Here is a 20,245-nt window from a genome sequence, read left to right as displayed (position 1 = left end):
TACAGCTAAGCAAATTATCAGAGGTAGAGTTCAGAGCCATGATCTTCAGGAAGCTCAACAGCATGAGTAAGGACATCAGCACCATTATTGATGATATAGAAACACTGAAAAATAACCAAGTGGAAATGAAGAATGACATAGCAGAAATTAAGAACACATTGGAAGGACTAACCAGCAGAGTAGAAGAAGCTGAGGACCAGAACAGTGAAGTAGAAGACAAGGTAGAAAAAATCAAACAATCAGAAAACCAAAAGGAAAAAACAATTAAAAAACAGGAAGACAGCTTAAGAGAAATGTGGGACAACCGGAAAAGTAATAATATTCGCATCATAGGCGTCCCCGAAAGGAAGACGATGGGCAAGGGTTAGAGAATATATTTGAAGAAGCAGTGACAGAAAACTTTCCTACCTTGGTTAAAGAAGAAGGCATTCAAGTTCAAGAAGCACAGAAAGCCCCAAGTAAGAAGAACCCAAACAGGCCCACACCAAGACACATAGTAATTAAAATGCCAAAAATTAAAGACAAAGAGAGAACTCTAAATGCAGCCAGAGATAAGCAACAGTTTACCTACAAAGGACATCCCATAAGGTTCTCAGCTGACTTCCAACAGAAACACTACAGTCCAGAAGGGAGTGGCATGAAGTGATCAAGGTCCTGAAAAACAAGGATCTGAATCCAAGACTACTCTATCCAGCAAGGCTATTATTCAAAATAAAAGGTCAAATAAAGAGCTTTCCAGACCAAAAAAAAAAAAAAAAAAAAAAGGCTAAGGGAATATATTAACAACAAACCAGCACTGCAAGATATGCTAAAAGGACTGCTGTAATTAGTGGAAGAAATGAGAAGAAAAAAAAGAACCACACTAAAAAAATGGCAATAAATAAGTACATAGCAATTATCACCTTAAATGTGAATGGTTTGAATGCTCCAATAAAAAGACACAGAGTAGCTGACTGGATAAGAAAGCAAAACTCACATATATTTTGTTTACAAGAAACCCACCTCACAACAAACGACTCACATAGGTTGAAAGTGCAGGGATGCCAAAAAAAAACTTTCAAGTAAACGGAAAGCAAAAAGAAAGCTGGGGTAGCAATACTCATATCTGATAAGCAGATTTCAAATGAAGGCAATAACTAGAGACAAAGTAGGCCACTACATAATATTGAAAGGATCTATCACACAGGAAGATATAACCTTGGTAAACATATATACACCCCATTTAGGATCACCAATATATATTAAAAATCTTTTGGAAGACTTCAAAGGAGAAATTAACAGCAATACAATCTTAGCAGGGGACTTCAATACCCCGCTAACATCACTGGAGAGATCCTCCAGACAAAAAATTAACAAGGAAACACAGACTCTAAATGAAGCGCTTGATCAAATGGATTTAATAGATATCTACAGAGAATTACACCCCAAAACTGCAGAATTCACATTCTTCTCAAGTGCACATGGGACATTCTCAAACATAGACCACATGTTAGGACACAAACTAAGTCTCTACAAGTTCAAGAAGATGGAAATCATATCAAGCATCTTCTCAGATCACAATGGCATGCAACTAGAAATCAATTGCAACAAGAACATGCAAAGACATTTAAAAACATAGAGGCAAATAGCATGTCATTGAACAATGAATGGATTACCATGGAGAACAAGGAAGAAATTAAAAACTTCCTGGAATCCAATGAAAATGAACACACAACAACACAAAATCTATGGGATGCATCGAAAGCAGTTCTAAGAGGGAAGTTCATAGCACTACAGGCCTACCTCAAGAAGCAAGAAAAATTTCTAACAGAATATCTAACCTCACCACTTAAAGAACTCGAAAGCATACCCTAAGAAGCCTGAAACACCAATCAGAAAGAATATATGTACCCCCATGCTTGTAGCAGAACTATTTACAATAGCTAAGATCTGGAAACAGCCCAAATGTCCATCAGTAGATAAATGGATAAAAAAGCCGTGGTACATATACACAATGGAGAACTATGCACCTGTAAGAAATAAAAATCTCTTATCCTTTGAGACGAAATGGAGGGACCTGAAAAGTGTCATCCTAAGCAAAAGAAGCCAAACAGAGAAAGACAAGTATGATATGATCTCACTTATTTGTGGAATATAATGAACATAACAGTCTGAGGAATGGGGAAGTCCCAGAGATGTGGCAGTGAGGTACAGACTGACAATCCCCAGAACAGGTGCTGGTGGGGGAGAGATAAACCACAGAACTTACATGCATGTATGCATGAACAATGGACATGGGCAACAAAGCTGGGGACAGGGCGGGGAAGGAGGGGAAGGGGAGAATCAGTGGGGGGAAAAGGAAAAACTTCTGGAACAAAAATAAGTAAATTAATTAAATGAAAAAAAAAAAAACATTGCAGCACCAATGGACATAGACAACAATGCTAGGGAGTGGGGCGGTGGATGGGGAGGAGCATATCTAGGGGGCAAAAGGGAGAAACATTTGTAACACAAATTAATTATAAAAATTGAAAGAAAAAAAAGAATTAGAAAGCAAACAAAAAGAAAACCCCTGAGCAAGTAGATGGAAGAAAATAGTAAAGATCAGAGCAGAAATATATGACATGGAGACCAAAAAAACAATTCAAAGGATCAATAACAAAGAGCCGGTTCTTTGAAAAGAGAAACAATGTTAATGCCGACCCCTAGCTAAACTCACTCAGAAACAAAGAGAGAGAACCCAAATACACAAAATCAGAAATGAAAGAGGATAAATAATAACTGACACCACAGAAATATAAAGGATTATTAACAAATATTATAAACAATTATATGGCAACAAATTCGACAACCTAAGCAAAATGGACAAATTTCTAGAAACACAGTCTGTTCATAGAAAACTTGAACAGACCAATAACAACAAAAGAAATTGAAAATATAATCAAGTCTCTCCCAGCAAACAAAAGCCCAGGCCCAGACGGCTTCACAGGGGAATTTTACCAAACATTCAAAGAAGAACTAATCCCATTCCACTCCACCTATTTCAAAAAATCCAAGAAGAAGGAAGACTTCCAAACTCGTTTTATGAGGTCAGCATAATCCTAATTCCAAAACCAGAAAAAGACACTACAAAGAAAGAAAACGATAGACCAATATCTCTGATGAACATAGATGCCAAAATCCTGAACAAAATATTAGAAAATCGAATTCAGCAATACATGAAAAAAATTATTCACAGTGACCAAGTCGTATTCATCCCAGGGATGCAAGGCTGGTACAATATTTGCAAATCAATAAATGTGAATCACCACATAAAAAAAAAATTTAAGATAAAAATCATATGATCATATCAATAGTCACTGAAAAAACATTCGACAAAATCCAGCACCCATTTCTAATGAAAACACTCTGAAATTTGGGAATAGACGGATCATATCTCGACATAATAAAGGCTATATAAGAAAGACCTACAGGAAACATCATACTCATTGGGTAAAAACTAAAAGCATTTTGCTTAAGTACAGGAACAAGACGAGGATGCCCACTTTTGCCACTCTTATTTAACATAGTACTAGAAGTCTTAGCCACAGCAATCAGACAGGAAGAAAAAATAAAAGGGATCCAAATGGGAAAGGAGGAAGTGAAACTGTCATTATTCGCAGATGACATGATACTATGCGTAAAATACCCCCAAAGACTTCGTCCAAAATTTACTAGACTTAATAAAAGAATTTGGCAAAGTAGCAGGATACAAAATTAACGTCAAGAAATTGATGGCATTCTTATACACCAATGATGAACTCACAGAAAGAGAAACTAAAAAAACTGTCCCATTTACCATTGCGGCAAAAAATTTAAGATACCAAGGAATAAACTTAACCAAAGAAATAAAGGACCTATTCGCAGAAAACTACAGGTCATTGAAAAAAGAAATAGAGGAAGATATATAAAAGTGGAAGCACATACCTTGTTCATGGATTGGAAAAATTAACATCATTAAAATGTCCATACTACCCAAAGGAATCTATAGATTCAACGCAATCCCCATCAAAATACCAACGACATACTTCACAGAAGTAGAACTAGTACTTCAAAAATTCATATGAACCAAAAAAGAACTTGAATAGCCACAGCAATCTTGAAAAGAAGAACAAAGTTGGAGGGATCACATTACCAGATTTCAGGTTATATTACAAAGCCACTGTAATCAAATCATCTTGGTACTGGCACAGGAACAGGCATATAGACCAGTGAATCAAAACAGAGAACCCAGAAATGGACCCAAGGCAATATGCTCAATTAATATTTGACAGAGGTGGCAAGAGCATACAATAGAGTAAAGACAGCCTCTTTAATAAATGGGGTTGGGAAAACTGGACAGCTGCATGTAAAAAATGAAACTAGACCATCAACTTACACTCTACAAAAGAAGAAACTCAAAATAGATTAAAGACTTAAATGTGACTCATGGATCCATAAAAATCCTAGAAGAAGCTGTAGGCAACAAAATTTCAGACAGCATACACAGCAGAATTTTCACTGATACATCACTTAAGGCAACAGATACAAAGGCGAAAATGAACACATGGGACTACATCAAAGTCAAAAGCTTCTGCACAACAAAAGATACAATCATCAAAATGGAAAGGCAACCCATTGTATGAGAGAGCATAATTGCCAATTATACATCAGATAAAGGGTTAATTTCCAATATATATAGAGTGCTCATACTACTCAACAAAAGGAAAACAAAGAACCCAATTAAAAAACGTGCAGAGGAACTAAATAGACACCTGTCCAAACAGGACATACAAATGGCTAAGAGACATATGAAGAAATGCTCAACATCACTAATCATCAGAGAGATGCAAATTAAAACACAGTGAGATATCACCTCATACCTGTCAGAATGGCTGCCATCAACAAATCACCAATCAACAAGTGCTGGCGAGAGTGAGGAGAAAAGGGGACTCTAGTACACTGCTGTTTGGAATGCAGACTGGTGCAGCCACTATGGAAAACAATATGGTGTTACCTCGAAAAATTAAAATTGAACTTCCATTTGACCCAGTGATCCCACTTCTAGGAATATACCCTAAGAAGCCTGAAACACCAATCAGAAAGAATCTATGTACCCCCATGTTTGTAGCAGCACTATTTACAATAGCTAATATCTGGAAATATCCCAAGTGTCCATCAGAAGATGAATGGATAAAAAAGCTGTGGTACATATACACAATGGAGTAATATGCAGCTGTTAAGAAAGAAAAATCTCTTATCCTTTGAGACGACATGGAGGGACCTGGAAAGTATTTTCCTAAGCGAAAGAAGCCAAACAGAGAAAGACAAGTATCATATGATCTCACTTATTTGTGGAATATAATGAACATAACAGTCTGAGGAATGGGGTAGACCCAGAGACGTGGAAGTGGGGTACAGAGTGACAATCTCCAGAAGAGGAGGTGGTGGGGGAGAGATAAACCACAGAACTTATATGCATGTATCCATGAAAAATGGACATGGATAACAAAGCTGGGGACAGGGCGAGGAGGAAGGAGGAGGGAGGAATCAGTTGGGGGGAAAGGAGAAACATTTGTAACAAAAATAAATTTATTAATTAATAAAAAATTCAATAAAATAAAAACATATTTTTTAAAAAGATATCAAATTTTTAATGGTGTTCACCCACTGGAGAATAATAGTGAAAATGGGAGAGGAGGTCTGGGTAGCTTTCACACTTACAATATTATTTGAAATCATTTTTTTTCACCCAATTTATTGAGTACCTACTGAAATCTAGACACTCCTTTAGGTACTTAGGTACTCAATTATAGAGAAATTCAAATATGTGCCCTTAAAGAGCTCATATTAGGGAGGCCAACATGAACAGAATACTTGCTAACTGCTATAGTTAAGATCTGGAATAAGTGTAAATAATTACAATGGGAGCCCTTCCACTGTTTGGAACAGGGATAAGGCAGAGGAGCAGGATGACTTTTGAGAATGTAGAATGAAGAGATGAGGCACGTCAGGCCAAGCAGTGTATCCCAGGCAGAGAGAACAGCATGTGCAATGGCACAGAAGCAAGAGGCAGAAAGAGTTTGGAGAAGATGGACTCCTTTCTTATTGTGGCTGGCACCTGAGGTCCAGGAGAAGAGACTAGAGTGGGGAGACACTGTTGGAAAAGTATGATAAAAAAGGTCAGAAAAGCCTTGGAGGCCAGGTTAAGGAGTTTGGATTTTATTCTGAAATGTAGTGGAAGGCTACTCAAATGTTTTTAGTAGGGGAATGACTTTCTATTTTACTTTATTGTTTTTTAAGAATGATCAATTTAAGTGGCAAAAACATGGAGGAACTTTAACCATTTATCCATCAGCAGACATTTACATTGTTGCCATATCTTGGCTGTTGTAATTAATGCTGCAGTGAACATGGGGGTATGTATCTTTCAAGTTAGTGTTTTCATTTTCTTCAGATAAATACCCAGGAATGGAATTGCTGAGATGCATTGTAGTGTTTTTAATTTTCTGAGGAACCTCACCCTGCCTCAGTGACTGAACCAATTTACATTCCCACCAATAGTGCACAAGGGTGCCTTTTCTTCACATCCTTGCCAACACATCTCTTGTCTTTTTGGTGACAGTCATTCTAACAGATGTGAGGTGATGTCTCATTGTGGTTTTGATGTGCACCCCTCTGATGATTAGTAATGTTGAGCATCTTTTCATGTACTCGTTAGGCATATGTATGCTTCTTTAAAAAAAATGTCTATTCAGAGCCTTTGCCAACTTTTATCAGATTGTTATATGCTACTGATTGAATTGTATGAGTTCTTCATATATTTTGGCTATCAATCCCTTATCAGATATAGGATTTGTAAATATTTTCTCCTATTAAGTAGGTTGGCTTTTAATTTTGTTGATGGTTTCTGTTCCCTTTTATTATTTCATAATAACTATCATCATATGTTTCAAATGACCAATGAGGAAGGTGAAAAGGAAGCAAGATCAGGAAAGAAACAATTTATCATAAAAATCAATGCACCATTTTTGTGGCATTTTTAGTTTTAAATGCCCCTTCCATTTTCTCAGGCTGCTCTCACAGGTCATGTTGCTGCTATTCCACCCAAAATCACTTCCTTAGCTTCCAACCACAATTAAAAACTCCCCTAAAAGTTGACTTTTCCAAATAAGACCCATAAAATATACTCATAAGCCTTTGTAAAAGTTATGCCTTAGTTAAAATACCAATCAATGTTTGGATCATACAAAGTATAAGTTTTCTTTCTAAATCTGGAAGCCAAAATGCTACCTTTTACTGATACATGTTGACAAAGGCATATAGATACCAATAAGCAAAGCTAATTACAGGTGTGAAAAAGCAATACTCAAGGGAAATTTTCACTTTTTCAAATGTTTTGTTTTCAAATAACAGACTTAGAAATTTCTTCGAAACAACTTTTCCTATTGAAAAAGAATACTTCTGTCCACTATTTACACATTTTATACATGTGTTTTGCTATTTCTAGAAAAGTGATTTTCCTTCAATAAAAAATTCATTTTATTTATTTATTTATTTTTGTGTGTGTGTGGTACGTGGCCCTAGCGGGAACCGAACCCGGCACTCTCTGGTCCGCAGGCCAACGCTCAATCGCTGAGCCAAACTGGCCAGGGCAATAAAAAATTCATTTTAAGAAAGTAACTTCAAACATCAAACTATTTTGAATCTCTTAAATTATTATTGAACTAATTTTGGGGTGATGGCTCACTTTCTTCTTGATTCCCTTAATTTACCCAGAATTAGTAGTAATGAAAAACTTACCTCTGCTACTCACTGAATAAAAGGAAATTGATTAATAGCAAAACAAAACATATAAGACAGCAGAACCACAGACAAAACTGTTAAGAGCTATTATACAAAAAAACCCACTTTTATTTTTATTTTTTTTTTCCTTTATTGATATGAGAGAGAGAGAGAAACATCGATGAGAGAGAACAATGATTGGTCGCCTCGTGCATGCCCCCCACTGGGGATCGGGCCTACAACCTGGGGATGTGCCCTGACCACAACCTGGGCATGTGACCTGACCGGGAATTGAACCGGCGACTTCTTGGTGTATGGGTTGATGCTCAACCACTGAGCCACACCAGCCAGACAAAACACTCACTTTTAAAAACCATACTTTAGTCTCATAAAGATATACTTAAAATTTTAAAATATTAGTTTCATCCTACTATACATTAAAGATAGCATTATATAAATGTAGTGTTAACATTTGTGACACTATGTGTATAAAACGTGTCTGCAAAGCAACACTTGAAACAGATGTAGCATAAATGCTTGAATTTCATGATTTTTTTATGGTCCCCAAATCAAACTTAATTCCACCCATCCAAAGCTGACTACAAGTAACAGGTATGACTAATTTTAAAAGAGTACATATCCATGCTCTAAGGGGTATGCAACAAGAAGTTACTACGTCCGAGGTGAAATTCTATATTCACATACTCAAGAGTATACATTAGTGAAAAGTTCCAGTCACAGTAACTTCACGACAAGATTTATTGTCAGAGCTTGTAAGTGGATATACTGGGAATAGTTCCATGCCTATTAGGGAAAAAACTCCCAACCTAAGGGCACAGCTTATGCCTGTTGCAACACCAACAGAACTGAATCATCTAGTAGAAAAAAGAAAAAAAAACAAGCTTTCACTTTGCAGTGTTTAGAGTTGAATATAACCAGACCCAAGAAATAAGCAGTTATTTTGAGAAGAGATCAAAACAATTGCCCTCCAACTGTAGAAGAATTGAAAAATACATTTCACATTATTCTGCATAAAAAATAAGCTACAAATCAAACCTTAACATCACTTTGCTGAAAGAACCTGAGGAACTAAGATGTCTGCTGACAAAGAAAGAACTATTTGATAATCAGTGTGACAGAAAACAGACATTGACGACTCCCAGCTATGAGCAAGTGAAAAGCTAGACTAAGTTTTAAGAAAAATTCACCAACTGTTCTAAAATTTCAGACCTTCCAAAATGGCTAGAGCCTAACAGCAAAAGAACAAATAATTACCACATGCTGAGGGGAGGGTTGGGGGTAAGCTGTAGGGAGTGGCTGAAAGAGACTCAGAAAAAGAAAATGCTCCCAAACTGTAGCATATCATTAGTAATTCAGGTACAGATAGCAACATAATAAGAACTACGTTGAGATCATTAACCATTTCCTAGAACATGTAATTATCTTTTAAGATTACAATGAAAAACCTGAATAACCTTGGAAAAACATAAAGACTAAATAAGAAAATAATTTATGATTAGTAATTACAGGTATTGTCTTCCTATACAGGGCCTACATAAGGAAAAAAGATCAAACTCAAATGGGAAGAATTTTTTATTTTTTTTTTATTTTAGGGAAAAATGTAGTATATAAGATGACAGGATAAAAAGGGCTAACAGATGAAATTTCCACTAAAAAGAATATTTAACTTTTCCCCTCTGTTCATAGAACTATCTTGAGCTTCTAAAATACCATGGATAAATTATACAACCAGTAAAAATGTTAATTATGTGGCAGCCCAGAAAAAAATCATGGGACATTATAGGTGGAAAAGATAGAACACAAAGTAATATGTACACTGTGATTACAGTGCTAGGTAAAAAGATGTGATGATGGTTGTTAAGAAGGTGATGAAATTTTCTTTTTCCTTTCCAAACATTCTGTAAATATTGCCATGAAAGTATTATAGGTCAAACCAATTATTATTATTTTTTTTTCTGTTGTCTATGTGACTTTGTTTGTTCAAAACCCATTTTTAAATTATCAGTCTTGGCATTCAGAAAAATGCCAAATAAGTGGTTCCTTTAAAGAAAAGAAAAGGCACACTGCTTTGTAGTTTATACTTTTTTACTACTTCAAATTAAGGAGGATGTTAAATGGCCACACTATAAATGGTTGCTTTTTTATCTGTATTAGTACTCAAGGGGTGTCGACCTTCAGACTTAGGATGTTAAAACATCTGCTCTTCTAAGTGGAAGAAATGGTCACACCCTTTTGGGAAACAGAACTTTCAAAAAGATTATGGCATTTTGAAAGATGTCTGCTTGGCTCCATTTTTCTATATACACAAATCAAAAACCGAAAACAAAGTATGAAAAACAGGAGTTTTTAAGGGGAATCTTAATCAAATTGTTCATGGAAACTAAGAGTTACAAAGTTAAAGCCTCCCTCTTTTTTTCTATTCTTTTTCTCCCCTTTGGTTTTATTTCTGAAGGATCAGTCTCCTTGACCAACTATTCAGTTTGGTAGTTTCCATTCTTTTAAATACGATATCTGGCTGAAACGAATTACAACACATCCAGATGGCGCCTCCCCAGTTCTAGGAAGATAATTATAAGAAAATGAGGGCGGCTAACGAAAGAGTTCAAGGATTGCGGTAATATAATTTTTAAGGTTCAATATACAATGCAAACAGGACTCTTATACAGATTGATTTAATAGCTGAGTTCTATTTCTTTTTTTAAAATTTATTTATTTTTTTTTAAATTTTATTTTTGTTACAGATGTTTCTCCTTTTTTACCCCATTGACCCCCTCCTCCCCATCCCCCCGCCCCGTCCCCCGCTTTGTCGTCCATGTCCCTTGGTTATGCATAGATGCATATAAGTTCTGTGTTTTATCTCTTCCCACCCCCCACCACCCCCTCTTGTGAGGGTTGTGAGTCTGTACCCTACTTCCGTGTTTCTGGGTCTACCCTATTCCTCAGACTGTTATATTCGTCCCCCCATCTGAGTTCTATTTCATTGGGTCACTGCAGGTAAAGCGGATCTTCTCCTTTCCATTAGTAACATAAATTACCCCACGAGTGAAGTCCTCCCTACTTTTCTCCTTTAGGTCAGAATCCTTTGGATCGAATCATCCAACTTTACTATTCTAACTCTGCGCAGTCGAGTCCTTTCCTTCCTTCCTTTCGTTTTCACTGAGCAAATCCTTGCAAAACACAAACCTAACTTATGAGGTAAATAGGTAGGCTAGGTCTCTAAACACCTCTGCCTCAGGTGGGTTCCGACTGCGCATCGCCCCACCCCGTCGTGGCTTGGCTGCTCTCAAAGGAAACACTAACAGTAGCTAAGGTAACCCAACCAATTCCGAAGAAGAAACGAAAAGCTTCTCTGATCTAGGGTTTGAGAGGCTTGCTAGGTGGACAGATTTTTCGTTGGGCGGGGTGGGTTGAAGACCACAGAAGTGCAAAAGCAGTAGTCTAATCTTTGAAGGTCGGTGGCTGGCGCTGCCAAGCACTCAGCAGGAAGGGGGCGGAGGAAGCGGGGGTGAGGGGAGTGGAGGAGAGGAGGATATGGGCGGGGAGAAGGAGGGGGTAAGAAGGAGGGGCCAGAGGAGGACCCAGGGCTTCAGTGGGGCTGGAGCACCTGGGGCGGAGTCAAAACCTCACCCTTCCCCTCCGCCAGAGCCGCGCGCGGTGTGTACCCTGAAGGGGCGGGTCTCTTCCCTTCCCTCCTCTCCCTCCTTTCCATCTCAGCAGCGCCCAGTCTCCCTCTTTGGCTCATACAAAAGCAAAATGTCCGCCATCTTCCGAGGCCGCTGGTGTCGCCACCTTCACCGGCCAGGCTCTCCTGTTGTTTCTCCCCAGGGCTGCCCCTTCCCTGACCCCGGGCGCCACAGCGACTCTGAAGCCTCCGCCAGCACCGCTCCGCCAGCCCTCTGCGCCCCCCCCCCACCACCCCGCACGCCCCTTCGGGCGAAGCAGGACCGCTCAGGCGGGGGCAAGTAGGGGAAGCCGTCCCAGCTGACCGGCTCCCGATTCCTGGCCGCCCCACCTCCTTGATGGCTTCTTTACCTTGATGCAGTACGGGGGTTCATCGTAGGTGACCAGCATGTACCTGTCTCCGCGGCTGGCTGGGTCCCGGGCGCGCAGCTACCGGACGAGGGATGGCGGAGGGGGCCGCGAAGGGAAGGAAAGAGGAAGGGGCGACACATACGTTACAGAAGCACCTAAGCCACCAGCACCCCCACGGGATCTCTTCCCATCTCTCCCCTCCCCTCCCTTTACCTTCAAAAACAATTCCACAGCGCCTTTGGCAGTGTCCAAATAGGAGGTGCCCAGGTCAGTGCGCTGGTTCATAGAGGCGGACGTGTCTATGAGGAACAGCAGGATGGGCATCTTCCCCCTCACCCTTCGCCCTGCTCCCCACTCTCCTGGCCCTCTTAGCCTCACTGCTGCGTACTGCCACTGGAACCCTCAACTCTCTTAGAGCCAGGGCTCAGGGAGCCAGAGGAGAGAGGGAGACAGGACTGGGCGGATGGAACTGCTCCAGGCCTCCTCCTTTCCCTCCAAGGGAATGTGAAAGTGTATGCGTGTGTAGCCCTCGGGGCCCTCCCCCTTTCTCTCTTCCGCCACCACTGCCGCCGCCACCTAGACTACTGCCCAAGCATCGGTCCACGCTCACTCAAACGCTCGCTCCAGACTGAGAGCTGTCTCTGTTCACCCACACACAACTTCTGTTCGCTCACCAAACCACCGGCACCATGTGACCAGAACCCACGCCATTGGCTGCCAATTATGTTGTATTTGCATATTCATTAGATGACCATAAAGGGAGGGATTTTGGTGAACCCTGGGAGATGAAGTTTGAACCCAGTTGGGGGTAAGTGGAAATGTTAAGGACCCTCCTTTAAAGGCCTTGGGAGGTGTTAGGATATTTGGGGTATTGGATGGATTTTCTCTTGCCCTTCAAAGATGGTGATTCATTCAAAAGGAAGAGTGAATTTGAAGGACAGTTGAACAGAAGTACAGAAGCAGATGCTTAGACTGGCTGCACAGAAAAGGTTTTGTTAACTGCAATCGATCAATCCTGCTAGTGGCTGAGACCAAAACATTTCAGAAGCAGCAAACTTTATTCCTGGCAAGACCTATTCGCATTCCTTTAGCTCTCTTCCTACTCTAGATCAGTATTTATAAGTCAGTTGCTGGTCTTGCATTCTACATATACCTACTTGGAAAGGAAACTAAAGCTGAAATACAGTTACCTAATCTGACCTTTTGTGTGCACAAGCTTCTTCCATTTCACTGACCTCTTTGAAGTTTTGGCCTGCCTGTAATAAATCCACTCACTCTTGTATCTGTGCAGCCTTTGCACATGGGAGGTTTGCCAACCAAGATTCTGATTCAGCTCGCATTTATCGAGCACCTATGAAGTGCCAGGTACCCACGTTAACTTCATTTAATCCTTGAAATGATTACAATAGATGACATTTTTCAGTAAAGGGATGAGGGGTGTTCTCAGGTTTGGCTTCATGGAAAGGCTCAATGAGTGGCCAATCACACTTGGCTGACTACTTTATGTAACACGACTTTTAAATGCGGAGGTGTGTATTCCTAGGATGCTCTGCACAATGTGGAATCCTGACTTTCAATGAGTTTATAATTTTACTGATAGGTATATCTTTATGTAATCTTTTATACATTCTTTGTATTATACATGATAAATATGTGCACACATTCAATAATATTTTCAGAAAAATATGATTTCAGAAGAGCTACATGGCAGTATATGAATGAGGGACAAGTGATGCAAACAAAAAGTGCAATGGAAGCAATGATCCAGTGGTGTAGAAGTGCATGATTCATGGATGAGATAGCGGAGGCACAAAGGAGGAAGAGATTCTGGCTTGGAAGGAATGATGTAAACAAAAGTTCAGCCAGAGATAGTAATATGCACGCTGCATTTCAGGCAAGTCTGGTGGGATTTACCTGGTGGGAATTAATGGGGATATAGACACTAGAAGTTCCCATTTCCATTCTGATACAAATATTGAAGAAGAGGGCAATGCCTACATGGGCTATGGTGGTAAAAAATGCAGAACTGGTGGGGGCCGATGTATCAGTTTTCTATTTCTGTCTGTATATGGAGAGAGAGAGAGAGAGAGAGAGAGAGAGAGATTGATTCCCAGGTCACAAATGGTATTTTAAGATTACATTAAAAATTTTTCTTCTTTATTCTTTTCCCTCAAATTTTCTACAATAAGTATGCCTTATTTTATAATCAGAAAAGAGATTGTGTTAAAAAAAAAAAAAAAAAAAACTACATACAAAGTATTTTTAAAAATCATTCCAAGGTGAATACTACTGAAACAGTTTTCAAAACTGATTTACCATTATTAGGGAAGCACGAATGATTTTAGCCACACAGTGCTCCGGAGGTTGAAGGCTTGCAAGCCCTACAGATGTGCTCCCCAGGCAGATGAATTTTTAATGTATTTTTTTTTTTCTAACAGGGCATGTTATTGATCCGTTGTAGCATACAATCACATTGAATTGAAATGATGTAAATCTGAAAAATACCTGTCTCATTATAAAACGGAAAATGGGACAATATACAAAAAAACAACCATCTGGTGGATTTATGGGTTTATTCAGATCAAATCAAACCCCAAGACTTCAACATGAAACCTCTTCTTTGCTTCCTGGAGGAAAGTAGACCCTGTATTAACTAGAGTGTGTACAGACATTTTTAATGTGTGTGTTTTTTTTTTTTTACACACATCATCACTAAAACCCCCAAGCCCTTTCTACATCTGTCTCCACCACTGAACTTCAATGCCTTTGTGTTATAGGGTAATCTATGTTTTGGCTTTCTCTTACTGGAATGTAAACTCCTGAGAGAAAGCAGAACCTCTAACCAATACCTGCTGTGAAGTATGTGCTCAATAAATGGTTGTTGAAAGAAATAATTGAATATGCTGTGGCTGTCATTCTTTCATTGTCTTCCCAGGAGCTCCTTTTCTCAGGCTTCCCAGCCCTGTCTCTTGGCCCTGCCTGCTATCCCCTACTCAAGAGAGTAGTAGGTCCAGCTCCCTTTCTCTATGGATTCAGGGCATTTTGGATTTGGGCCCCAGTAGGCCCCTTCAGGCTGAGCCCTTGAACTGGTAACTCCCTCCAGAACCTTTGCACTTGCCCTTCTGAAATGATTCTTCTTTGGGCTACTGCTTCACTGTTTGGCTCCCTCAGCCAAATCTTCTTTCCAACTGATCCCAAATATCAGGCCCATTTTTATTGCAAGGCCTCTGGTCAGTTAACAGAATTCTTTTTTATTTGCAGCTCTATGACCTTCACTAACCTTCTGTCCTTCTGGCTTTCTCATGCTTTTTGGACTCTTGAAAATAGTTTCCTCTTTCCTCTTCATGTCTCCACTCTTTATCTGTTTTTATTTCACTAGTACCCTCTAAATCAAGTCACCATTCTCCCCCTATACCAGACTACCTCATGTCTAGGGTTACCAGACACTCTTTAGGAAAAAACTCCTACCAAGCACTGTTCTCCTGGCCTTCATTCCCTGCACAACAAACATTAGCATACTTTGCTCATGTTTACATTTTATGTAGTTGGCCCGTGGTGTGCTCCTCCACTATACAGAAGACTCTTTGTTTTAGTGAAGGCTGGTTTGACTTGAATTATATTCAAATGATTTGTTACCTTTTGCCTTTAAGCAGGCCCCAATCATCACATGTTGGCAAAAAACAAAACAACAACAACTTACTTAACCAATACCCCTTCCCCAATTCTACCTTTCATGACTCAGAGGGGAGTAAAATCTAACCCAAACCCTCATCAAGCTCATGCAATCTGGTTTCTGTCCCCAGCCGTCTCTGGAAACTGCTCTGAGCTCCCCAGGGGCCAGCTCCTGGCCAAATCAAATGGTCAGTTCTATTTTTCCCTTTGTTGACTTCAGAGCTATTTGTCATTTGCCCTTCTGAGCTTCCCCCACCCCTGATACCTTGCCTTTCATCGCCTGCCACTTCTAGTGTCTTCCTTACCCCCTGGACCATTTGCTTTAGACTTCTCTAACTCCTAACCTTGATCTCTGGCTCAGTCTGTGGCTACATCTTTTCTTCCTATTGTTCCCATGAAAGACTTTGTTATTTCTGCTATATTTATTCATTATTTCTTTTATTCAAAGATTTCTTGGTTGGACCTTCTGTATGACAGGCAATGAGAATACATCGGCGAACAAGGAGAACAGTGTATAGTAGTGGTTAAGAGCTTGGATTGGGGGGGTTCAAATCCCAGCTCTGCCATTTACTAGCTATGTGACTTTGGGCAAGTTACTTAACCTCTCTCTACCTCAGCTCTATCATCTGTATAATGGTAATAACAATAGTTTCTCATAGGATTGTTATGAAGATTAAATAAATCAATATTTATATAGAGTGTATAGAAGTGCTTAGCAAATGGTAAATTCTATATGTGTAAAATAAAAGCAAGGATAGATATAGTACATGCTCTTATAGATTATATTCTAGTAGGAAAAATAACCAAGAGTATATACAATGTGATATAAGTGCTATGAGTGCTATGAAGGAAGAAATACATGGGAGCACTGAGAAGGAACATACATTCTAAAGGGGGTGGAGAGGTCAGGGGGACATGTAGAGATTTCCTGAAGGATATGACTTTGAAGCCATTACTCACAGGGAATATAGGAAGTATCCTGGTAAAGGAGGACTGGTGGGGGTGAAGAATGATATGGGGGAGGCAGAAGAGTGTTCTAGACAGGAAATGGTGAGGTGGGTGAGATGGTGAGAGACACTGAAAGATATCCATTAGAAAAAAAGGAAAGTTCTATATTTCTGAATGAAATCTTACCATTTGCAACAAAAACATGGGTGGACCTAGAGAGTATTATGCTAAGTGAAGTAAGCCAGGCAGAGCAAGACAAACACCATATGATTTTACTAATATGTGGAATCTAAAAAACAAAATAAACCAACCACCAAACCCTAGAAACAAACTCATAGATACAGAGAACATATTGATGATTGCCAGGTGAGTTGGGTGAAAAAGGTGAAGGGAGTAAGAAGTATAAACGTGCAGTTACAAAATAGTCATGAGGATGTAAAACACAGCAAAGTGAATATAGTCAGTAATGTTGTAATAACTATGTATAGTGTCAGGTGAGTACTTGAAATATCAGAGGAATCATTTTGTAAGTTATACAACTGTCTCACCACTATGCTGTACACCTGAAATTAATATAATATTGAATGCCAACTATAATTTAAAAATTAAAACTTTTTTTCTGAAGTTGTAACTTTTCTGCTGCTGTCAAGTTTGAGCAAAATATCTTTTATGGTTTCTGGGTTTCTTGTCATGGTTTAAGAAGCTCTGCCTAATCCATGATTATAAAAATGTTTATATTTCTTCTAGTACATTTATGGTTTTATTTATTTTTTGATATTAAAATTTTTATTCCAAAGAGAAAAATGCATTAGAAACAAAATTGTTTACAAGTTAGGTGTCTGAAAAGGATAGTGATTAAGTAAATTATAGTATATACATACATACCATAGAGTCTTTAAGATGGATACAGTAGATCTTTAAAGCACTGACGTGAGATGCTCCCCATATTAAGTGAAAAAGAGAAGGCTTTTTAGTGTGACTCCATTTTTGTGTAAATGTATAGTGTCTGGAATTGTATATACCATAGCATTAAGAGAAGTATTTTCTGGGAAGTAGATAAGTCTATGGAGAACTTTAATTTTTTATAGTTAAAAAATGTTTAAAAACTGTCAGTAAGAAAGAGGTTTTCCATTTCGGAAAAATTGCATAAATGATGTAAATGTTAGAAATGTGCTACATATAAATAAAAGAAAAAAGGAACAAGATGGGGAAAACAGTGAGAAAGCAGTTAGAAATCTACAGTAGACATCAATTCACATCTGTTAACTGTGTGAATTGACTAAAGAGACATAATTAGACAATGTCACATGGACTAAGAATACATAGACCATTTCTCTTTATTTAACATAGCTCAAATATAAGAACACTTAATTGGTCTTTGGCAAACATGTATGGTAAGTGAAAATTCTGATTAATTAACTCTAATGAGCCACTGAAACATTTTAGAAAATAACATAATTTTCAATTAAAAGAGAGAAATCTTTCAATGCACCAACCCCATCACTTAAGACTATGTTTCCCAAAATTGCTTGACCATCAAAATCATCCCAGGTATTGTTAAAAGAACAGATTTTTCATGAACCACCCCAAACCTGAATCTTATTATAACCCAGAGTCTAAATCCTCATGGAAGGGGGCTGGAACTCTCTCTCTCTCTCTCTCTCTCTCTCTCTCTATATATATATATATATATATATATATATATATATATATATATATATATATTTTGGTGGTATGTGCCCTTAGCGGGAACCGAACCCGGGACTCTCTGGTCCGCAGGCCGACGCTCAACTGCTGAGCCAAACTGGCCAGGGCTGGAACTCCATATTTTCAACAAGTTCTCAGATAATTCTCCTAATCAGACAAATTTAGAAAACTAAATATGTAATCTACAGAAATAAATATAAACCTTTTATCTGGACATTTAAATTTTCTGTGACACCTATCAGCATTTGCAACTTTGTGTGAGTTATAATGCTGTATTGATCTACTTGTGGGAACATGTTAGATATCACCTAGGAAGAATTTTTTAAATTGGGATTGATATAAGTCACACACCATAGAATTCATCATTTTATTTTATTTTATTTTATTTTTTATTATTTTATTTTTGTAACAGATGTTTCTCCTTTTTTTCCCCATTGACACCCTCCTCCCCATTCCTCCCACCCCGTCCCTGGCTTTTTCATCCATGTCCATTGGTTATGCATACATGCATATAAGTTCTGTGGTTTGAGACTTCCAGTCAAGATGGCAGCGTAGGTAAACGCGGCATCACATCCTCCCACAACCACATCAAAATTACAACTATACTACAGAACAACTATCATGCAAAACCGCCTGAAACCAAGCTGAATGGAAGTCTTATAACTACAAAATTAAAGAAGCAGCTGCATTGAGACTGTACTTCCTAGCAAGATAGAGAGTTGTATGAAATCTAAACTAACCACAGTCCTGCTAGGTGATATGAAGTTTCTATCTATGACCTGAATGTAGATATGAAGGGCCGAGAAATATGGCCCAACTACTATGCACAGGCACATGGGCTTGTTTTTGTTCTGGATTCCAGCGACTTAGGATGCATGCAGGAAGTGAAGATCACCTAAACACATCTGCTGTCTGATGCAAGAGTGGCAGGAAAACCCATCCTACTACTGGCAAACAAACAAGACAAGGAGAACGCCCTCTTACCTTGTGATATTATTAAATATCTATTCCTGGAAAGAATAGTGAGTGACAAGTCCATGTGCCGATTGGAACACTGTTCAGCTATTTAAAACCTCCAAAGAAGGGACCATCAGCCTGTAATTGAAGGGCTGCACTGGCTGCCATTCAGAATAAACAGGAAGAGCTGTGTGCTCTTCACCAGCAGTCACTCACCTCAAGCATCCCAACCTCCAAGAATACTACAGGCTTTCAGGAAAGATGTGCACCAGACAGCTTCCCTACCAACATATAAATGTCAGAAGAAAAAGAACAGCCCCTAGGGCAACATTCAATGGAAGCTAGGCCCCTAAAGCCAATCCTACAGAAAGAAGGCTTAAGATTAAGACCTAAAGAGAATGCATCAGTGACATTTGCTTTAGATGAATCCATGGAGGAAGATGAATGTTCTGGGAACAGTGAAGCTCAGATCACTACTGAGCCTCATTACAACCACAGTGCTGACTTTCAGCCCTCAGCAACTTATACTGATGATGATGAGTACTACAATAATGATGATAATCTTTTTGAAGAACCCAGTGCAAAAAAGAGAATGGTTAGCTGGCATGCAGAGGAGATGATCCTGGAAGATGCCTATGAAGACATCTTTGAAACTTGTGAATACTAAAGAGAAAAATGGAGGGATATCAAAAGAAACATCTAATATCCCTCCCTCAGCATATGGGCTCATCTCCAGAAACATTAGGACTACTTCAGTTTTTTTTATTTCTACTGGTTAACACCCCTACAGTCCCCTACAACTCCACCTACTAGAACATCACATTCCTGAGATCTCCTATTGTTCCTTTACTTCTGCATTCTAGCCATCAAAAAAATCTTACACCCACTTAGAGGCTCAAGAAAAGTTAGGTAGCATCCATTTGAGAATGAAGACAACCTTGGCAAAAAATACAGACCACACATCTTTGCACCCAGTTGTTCCTGAGGAAGTCTGTGAACATGTTCTGGCTGACCAACTAAAATTGAGCCTTAGAAGTACAGGGCCAGTTTAGAATTACATTTTACCCTACAGTTTTTGGGTGTGAGGGGACTAGCCGAAATAAATAGAACTTTTCTGCTGAGAAAA

At 38.9% G+C, this 20,245-nt stretch overlaps 1 protein-coding gene and 1 pseudogene across 20 annotated transcripts in view; one reads left to right on the top strand and one right to left on the bottom strand.

Annotated features, from left to right (window-relative positions):
• LOC118635724 (integrator complex subunit 6-like) overlaps positions 1-12,460 on the bottom strand; it is a 94,194-nt gene extending 81,734 nt beyond the window's left edge. For 4 of the 20 annotated variants that reach the window (XM_036270569.1, XM_036270570.1, XM_036270543.1 and 1 more), the window contains exons 1-2: positions 12,049-12,460; positions 11,836-11,913 (exon numbers count right to left, since the gene is read on the bottom strand). In XM_036270569.1, the coding sequence (XP_036126462.1) occupies positions 11,836-11,913; positions 12,049-12,159 (189 nt within the window). In that variant the 5' untranslated portion in view covers positions 12,160-12,460. The remainder of the gene's footprint in view (positions 1-11,835; positions 11,914-12,048) is intronic. The other 16 variants (XM_036270552.1, XM_036270553.1, XM_036270554.1 and 13 more) reach the window with 9 other exon arrangements.
• Positions 12,461-16,810: 4,350 nt separating this feature from the next.
• On the top strand, positions 16,811-19,786 carry LOC118635345 (annotated as a pseudogene).
• The last annotated feature ends 459 nt before the right edge of the window (positions 19,787-20,245 follow it).

Source organism: Molossus molossus, unplaced genomic scaffold (assembly GCF_014108415.1).
Source record: "Molossus molossus isolate mMolMol1 unplaced genomic scaffold, mMolMol1.p scaffold_m16_p_2, whole genome shotgun sequence".
NCBI lineage: Eukaryota > Metazoa > Chordata > Mammalia > Chiroptera > Molossidae > Molossus > Molossus molossus.
This window is presented reverse-complemented; position numbering and strand designations above follow the sequence as displayed.